Source organism: Sinocyclocheilus rhinocerous, unplaced genomic scaffold (genome assembly GCF_001515625.1).
Source record: "Sinocyclocheilus rhinocerous isolate Xijiao unplaced genomic scaffold, SAMN03320098_v1.1 scaffold223, whole genome shotgun sequence".
Lineage (NCBI taxonomy): Eukaryota > Metazoa > Chordata > Actinopteri > Cypriniformes > Cyprinidae > Sinocyclocheilus > Sinocyclocheilus rhinocerous.
In genome coordinates this window covers 350,201-358,271 of record NW_015627230.1, presented here as the reverse complement: position 1 = coordinate 358,271, position 8,071 = coordinate 350,201, and the positions used below count along the sequence as shown (strand labels likewise).

Genomic DNA, 8,071 nt, shown 5'->3' with positions numbered 1-8,071 from the left:
TTTAAAAGAAGCATGTAAACAGCTCACTCTGACATTAAGCAAAAATTACTTCTTTCACTGATGCCTTAAATGCTTGTCTTATTATGGGTTTTAAATGCTTGACTTGTATTTGTGCATTCATAAATGAGTATTTTGTTTACATAGCTAAGCAGAAGAAACAACTCAACCAAACTATGACAATAAATATTTTATTTTATAGTTATTGTTATTTGGAGATTTAGCGGTGTGAGGCACCTTTTGGATTTCTTTCAGGAAAACAGGAGGTAACCATTTATTGAAGTCACACAAGCACTATAATAGTATCTCCATAACTTGAAAGCGCGGTGTATTTGTAATTCTATTCATAATAACCAGTGTTGGGAAGGTTACTTTGGATTAGTAGATTAGTTACCCTATCTAAACGGAAGAGTTGAAATTCGTAATTCTGTTACATGGACTCTGTTAATAACACAATTCCAGCAAACACAGAACATTGTCCTTCCTGCTTGGTTATATTTTGGGAACCAAATGAGAACATCATGAGAGCGTTCTCTCACCAAAAGATATCGATTAAAACACACACAGAATTTGTAATGGTTTATAAAGGGACTTGTATTGGTTTTAATGTAAACTTCTCTACTGGTAATTGTTCACCTTCTATTGGTGGCTTGTTCAAACCAATACATCCTAATGGAATATGTCCCAAAGCACACTACAGAGAACCATTTTTAATGGTTTTAATGGTTAAAAGTTGATGGTTTGTAATGGTATTTGTAGTGGAAACCATTAGAATTTCTGTGATGGTTGTTTTTTCAGCAGGGCAGAGCGTTCTGGGAACCAAAATATGTGACTTTTCCATTGATAAGCGTCTTTAATGCAGCTCTTCTCTCAGTCTTGATGCAGATCTATTTGATCTGAATGCGCAGCACTGGCCGGTGGTTTTGAGGCAATTGCTGTTGCCCTTTTAAGATCTGCCCCCCTCTCCCTTTCTCTGTGAATCAGGTTTATGTTAATGATCCCCTCCCCAGACTCGATCCGTGTTCACTGGAGGTGTGTGTGTGTGTGTGTGTGTGGTTCAGCATGGAGACTCCGCACGCCAACTTTGCGGAGAAAAACTGGCTTTAATTCACTCGCAGCATGCACCGAGGAGCGATGAAGCGGGATTTGTTGCTCTTTGTTTTGGGGTGGATCAAACTCCCGTGGCTCGTGGATTGTGTCGTTGTTCATGTGAGTGAGAATGCGGGAAAGGGCACCGCGATCGCCGGTCTGGAGCGAAGCGCCGCTTGCGCGCTGGAGCAGCTCATCATGCCGCGCTTCGCCCGGAGTCTCCTGCGCCCGGATGCGGGTGTTCTGACTCTTTCTGACGCTTTGAACTGCGACTCGGTTCTTCTGAACCCGTTCAGCGTGTACGCGGTCGCGGAGTGTTTGGATAACGCGTCCGGTTTTAGACACCTCGTAACGAGTCGGTATGATGTGCACGTACACGGGAAGAACTGCGCGAGGGAACGCAAACGGGAATCAAATAACCTGGACGTGGAGATTATAAGTTTAACAGACGCGACTTCAAAGTGCCACGAGGCGAACACTGCTGTTTTCCGGGTGTTTGGTGTGTTACCGGGCAACTGTCACGTAACCGGGACTTCAGCGCTTTATATCTCCAAAGGGATGCTGTTCACTTCCGCTCCGCTGTGTTTCACTCGCGACTCGTTGCTGGAGTTTACGCTGCGCTGCGAAAGAGGCGCACGTAGTGGTTTCGCGCATGCGCATTGGCGCGTGGGCCGCGGCCCTTTCACGCAAGCGCACCTGAGGAAGGTGCTGCAGCGGGCCGCGGATTCGAACTCGGGTCTGCTGAGCAGAAGGAAGAGGAATGTCAACAATAACCCTCAGTTTCAACCTCCCATGTATCAGGTGTCCGTTCCAGAGAATCAACCAGCTGGGACTTTTGTTGTTGTTTTAAAAGCATTTGACCCGGATGAGGGTGAAGCTGGAAGGCTGGAATATGTCTTAGAGGCATTGTTTGATAGTCGCTCCAACAATCTCTTCACTGTCGACTCGTCAAGCGGAGTCGTTTCCACCGTGGAGATACTAGATAGAGAAACTAAGGACATGCATGTTTTTAGGGTCACGGCGGTTGATCATGGAACGCCACGACGTACGGCAATGGCCACTCTTACTGTAACGGTTAGCGATACGAACGATCACGACCCTGTATTTGAGCAGCAGGATTATAAAGAAAGCGTACGTGAGAATCTGGAGATTGGTTACGAGGTTCTAACTGTGCGCGCCACGGATGGCGACGCTCCCGTTAACGGAAACATCCTTTATCATTTGCTGAACAACAACAATGAGACTAACGATGTTTTTGAGATCGATTCCCGGTCTGGCGTTATTCGCACGCGAGGACTGGTTGACCGCGAAACGGTCGAATCCTATGTGCTTCTAGTCGAAGCCAATGACCAAGGACGGGATCCCAGCCCCCGAAGTGCGACGGCGACCGTCCACATCGTCGTGGAGGATGATAACGACAACGCGCCGCAGTTCAGCGAGAAACGCTACGTCGTTAAGGTTCCCGAAGACTTGACGCCCAACACCGAAATCCTGCAGGTGACGGCGACAGACCAGGACCGCGGGAACAATGCCGTTGTCCATTTTAGCATAATGAGCGGCAACACAAGGGGCCAGTTTTACATCGACGCCCAAACGGGAAAATTAGATTTGGTGAGTCAGCTGGATTACGAGATGAATAAAGAGTACACGCTTCGCATTCGAGCGCAAGATGGCTTAACGACAACAACCCTGAGTTCACGCAAAAGGCCTACTACATGCGCCTAAACGAGGACGCGGCTGTAGGAACGAGCGTCGTCACCGTGTCCGCCGTCGATCAGGATATTAACAGCGTTGTTACGTATCAGATCTCGACTGGGAATACGAGAAACCGTTTTTCCATCACTAGCCAGAGCGGCGGAGGCCTGATTACGCTCGCGCTACCGTTGGACTATAAACTGGAAAGACAGTACGTCCTCACCGTAACGGCGTCTGACGGCACGCGCTTCGACACCGCTAAGGTTTACGTTAACGTAACGGACGCTAACACGCACAGGCCGGTTTTCCAGAGTTCGCATTACACGGTCAACATCAACGAAGACCGGCCTGTCAGGACGATCGTAGTGATGATTAGCGCGACGGACGAGGACACGGGCGAGAACGCTCGAATCACGTACTTCATGGACGACAGCATCCCGCAGTTTAACATCGATCCGGATAGCGGTGCGGTAACCACGCAGATGGAGCTGGACTACGAAGATCAAGTTTCCTACACGCTCGCCATCACGGCTCGAGACAACGGCATCCCGCAGAAATCCGACACCACTTACTTGGAGATCCTGGTGAACGATGTGAACGACAACTCGCCCGTGTTCCTTCGCGACCGCTATTTGGGATCAGTCATGGAGGACATTCCCACGTTCACCAGCGTCCTGCAGGTGTCCGCGACCGACCGAGACTCGGGCCTTAACGGACGTGTCTTCTACACGTTCCAGGGCGGAGAAGATGGAGATGGAGACTTCATCATCGAGTCCACGTCGGGGATCGTACGAACCCTGCGACGCCTTGACCGAGAAAACACGCCCATTTATAACCTCCAAGCCTTCGCGGTGGATAAAGGTGTTCCGCCGCTCAAGACGCCGGTTGATATCCAGGTGACCGTTTTAGACGTAAATGACAACCCGCCTGTGTTCGAGAAAGATGAGTTTGATATCTTTGTAGAGGAGAACAGTCCCATCGGACTCGTGGTGGCCCACATATCTGCGTCAGACCCAGACGAAGGCAGCAACGCTCAAATCATGTACCAGATCGTCGAAGGCAACATCCCTGAGGTCTTCCAACTGGACATCTTCTCCGGCGAGCTCACCGCTCTGACCGACCTCGACTACGAGACGCGTTCGGAGTATATCATCGTAGTTCAAGCCACGTCTGCGCCGCTGGTCAGCAGAGCCACGGTCCACATCAAACTCATCGACAAGAACGACAACGTCCCCGTCCTCAAGAACTTCCAGATTATATTTAACAACTACGTAACCGATAAGACCAACAGCTTCCCGTCGGGTGTGATCGGCCGGATCCCGGCTCACGACCCGGACATCTCCGATCAGCTCCACTACAGCTTCCAGGCTGGAAACGAGCTGAATTTGGTGCTTCTGAACCAGAGCACCGGAGAGATCCGACTCAGCCGAGCCCTGGACAACAACAGACCGCTGGAGGCGTCCATGAAGATCTCCGTCTCGGGTAAGAACCTGCTTCAGATCTTTCAATTAGTGGTCGACCGATATTGTTTTTTTGACAGCCGATGCCAATATCTTAGAGAGCAGGGTGGCCGATATAAAACCGATATATATATATATCATTTTTATTAATTCTAATTAATATTTAAGAAATTTGAAAATGATAAATGTGTAAATTAAGCTGAATTCGCATGGACCGACCGTCACACAGCGAACACGCGATCATGCAGGATACAAACGCGCACTTTATAAGATCTCACAGCTAAGTCTGCAAGGTTTGTGAAATTAAATGGTTATCAGACATTCAAAGATCTGTTTAAATGATATAAACGTGTATTTGCTGAATGCTGGGTAAACAAGAAAGTATTACGATTGCCTTTCTATTACTAATAATATAAAAGCAATCATTATAGTACTTTTTTGTATAGCTTTTAATTCCTTTGTTTATCATCCTATCTGATTATTAGACAGACTTCTATTCCTATTAGAAATAACTCTTAAATTGTGACAGCAGACAATGAGTGTGAGCGCTGTGTGCTGTCGTTCTCAGCGACGTCAAAATAAAAGTCCCGCCTCGGACACATCGGCCAAACAGAAAAACTTATCGGCCGATGCCGATATTTGAAAAATGTCAAATATCGGCCGATATATCGGCCTTGGCAATATATCGGTCGACCACTACTTTCAATGTGATTGTTTTGTAGGACTGAGCGCTTGCGTGACATCTGTGCATTTGTAGGTCGGCAGTGATGTATAATACATTACCTTTGCTCCAACATGCAGTGGCTCGGTATTAATAAATGAGCGAGTGAATGGATGTTGGTTTAGCAGATCTGTCTCCATTTACTTCAGGTTATTTGACATTGAAGCAGATCCAGTGTAGTGCACATTAACTGCTAGTCATGAATGTGCAGTGGTCTGTCTTCACGTGATTGCGTGACTGTGGCCTGATGGACGGCCGCCGGAGAAACACGCTCGGCTGCATTCATGATTTTTGTTTGTTCTGACAGAAAAGATGCATTACAGGCCAATTAATATGAGACAAAACTGCAGGACTAGGTCTGTTTTGTAGCGTTTTAATGGTGCTGACAGAAACCCTCGCTCAGTCAGTGATGTTTAAACATCTCTTTATTTTACAGGGCTCAATAATTCAAAATATCCAAGACCGATTGTGTAAGTCTGTAAGACATAAAAACATGGAACTCATCAACAAATGTTGAGATTTAGCACTGGTGCAGTGGGTACACTGGCCCTCAGTGGCCCCGGGCATCAGGACATCCTCATTGTTGAGCCCTGATTTACATGCAGTTCAGCTGCTCTTTGTGTCTGTGAGGGTCAAGGGTCAGATGGCCAGCGCGGATCACCTCTCTATCAGTGGTGTAAGAGCTGTTAGCGGCCGTTAACACAGCACCAGGACTTGTTTTTGTAGCGCTGAACCTCGAGAGTGTATTTAATGAAAGAGGAAGAGGCCCTAGTGACACCTGAGTGTGTGTGTGTGCGTGTGTGTGTGTGTATGCGCTTATAGATTGATTCATACGTGTGTAACAGCTGTTGCCACGTCTCATCCAATCAGAGAGCAGCGCTCAGCGCTCGCATCACACCTGCTGAGAGAGATAAAAATACTGCTGAGGAGGAGTGTGTTGCATTAGAGGTGTGTGAGTGTGTGTGTGTGAGTGAGTGTGCGTGTGTCTGTGTGTGTGTACGTCCGTGAGTGCCAGAGTTGGGTATAACGCGTTACTGTATTCTAATTACTTTTCCTGGTAACGCAGTAAAGTAATGCGTTACATTTTAAATTTATGTAATTTGATTACAGTTACTAATGTCAACAAAAGTACGTTACTTAAGTTACAAATGCAGTTTTAAAAATATGAAGTAAAAATCATGTTTTGCGCGTCAGTATGTCCTTTAATAAACCACCGGAGATTGCGAGCTAAAATGCAGACGAGTCCTACAACATTAAATGCTATGAAAGGTTGCCTATCATATTTCAAAATGTTGCACTCGATTTCACATATTTTAGTCTGGCATTATAGTTTGGGAAAAGTTCAACAAGTGAATGTGTACAAGTTTATGTCACAGTAACACTAATATAAGTATAAATGACTCAGAATGAGATCCTCCGCTGGATCAAGCCGCGTCGCATCGCATTCTTCTTCTGAGGTAAATTCAAGGCTTATTCCTCACAGCGTGTCTTCTTCCAAAAATGAAAAGTAGCCGAGATGAACTTGAATCTTTCTTTGTTTACAGAGGTGATGTGGACTTTAACATGTTCGTGCGTCTCAAGCTTGGTTTCGCGTGGATGATTATCTTATAGTGCGAGATGGCATGCTCACATTACAGCTGAGCTCAGACGGGAAAGACTGTACCTCGCGTTGGTTTCATACGGATTATTTTATCAGAGAATATTTGTTTTCGACATGACTTACTTCATTTAAAAAATAGACACTTCAAGCTTTCTTTAGATATATTTCTCATGTCATTTTCGCTCATTTTAGTGACTTGTTTCAGGAAGATATTCGCGGAGACTGAGAATGCAGAAAGCGCACCCTATTTGTTTCCTTTATTTTACAAAACCAAAAAAAAAAGTTTTGTTGATATTGCGAGTGTATACAAATAATACTTATGTAATTTTTCAGTTAATCAAATTGCAATTTTAAAGAAGTAATTAGTACTTTGTAGTGAATTACTTTTTTTGAGTAACTTACCCAACACTAGTGAGTGCAATAGTGAGTTTGTATTTGTGAGTGTGTGAGCGATAGTGAGTGTGTGTGTGTACATACACATACGAGTGAGTGTTAGTGTGTGTTGTCATGGGAACTAAACGAGTGTTTCCTCCACCTGAGCTCAGACTGGAACAGAGCGTGCTCAGCAGGGGGCGGGGCTAATTCTGCCTCATCAGCCAATCACACGGCACAAATCCATTCCACTCTCAGCAGCAGCAGCAGCAGGACAGATGTGTTCATCAGGACTGAATCAGTCAGTATCAGGACAGTCTGAGTCTCTGCTCACAAACATCTTCTCAAATCAAGAGCTCAGAGCCACTCACAGCCATCCAGAGAAATCACACACACACTCGCGCCTCCTACGCAACACATTTCCCTGCTGTTACACACGGACCGAAGCAGCACAGATCCAGCATCACTTGTGTGTTTGCAGTGCTGGTCAGAGAACTGACGTCTGACTGCTTCAGTTTGAACAGGAAACAAGAAGACGCGACTCAGCGCTTCACAAAAGCATTTCTCAGCGGCATTATTCACACGCAAGAGAAAAGACACTGAAAGACATGGAGGAGGGGCGAGAGACACACACACAACAGCAGAGAGAGAGAGAGAGAGTGAAGGTGAACACGAGGAGGTGAAGTTCTGACTGATGACCTCAGAAACACACTCAACACACAGACGAGAGACCGAAACCAGCCTGACCGCCGAAAACACACTGCAACACGCTAAACGCTCATACCACAGCAACCACGATACCAGGAAACACAGTAGTGATCAATTAATAGCCAAATAAAGCCATTCATTCGACTAAAGTTACACACCACAAACAACTACAGTAACAAACAATAACTATAATGATGCCTACAACATTAATTAAAATAACTGTTACAATAACTATAATGATATAATTATATCTAAAATAATTATAATGATAACTATACCTATAATGATAACTACAGCTATAATTAAAATAACTATAATGTTAACTATAAAACTAACGATAACTAAAATAATAATAATGATAACGATAATGACAAATATAATGATGAAATTAAAACTAAAATAATTATGATACCAATAACTAATGATAAC

General features: G+C 45.2%; 1 protein-coding gene across 1 annotated transcript in view; it reads left to right on the top strand.

Moving 5' to 3' along the window:
• The first annotated feature begins 1,129 nt into the window (after positions 1-1,129).
• The window catches only part of LOC107723072 (cadherin EGF LAG seven-pass G-type receptor 2-like), a 45,129-nt gene continuing 38,187 nt past the window's right edge, over positions 1,130-8,071 (top strand). The window contains 2 exon segments of the mRNA XM_016531580.1: positions 1,130-2,729; positions 2,933-4,263. Coding sequence (XP_016387066.1) covers positions 1,132-2,729; positions 2,933-4,263 — 2,929 coding nt within the window. The 5' untranslated portion in view covers positions 1,130-1,131.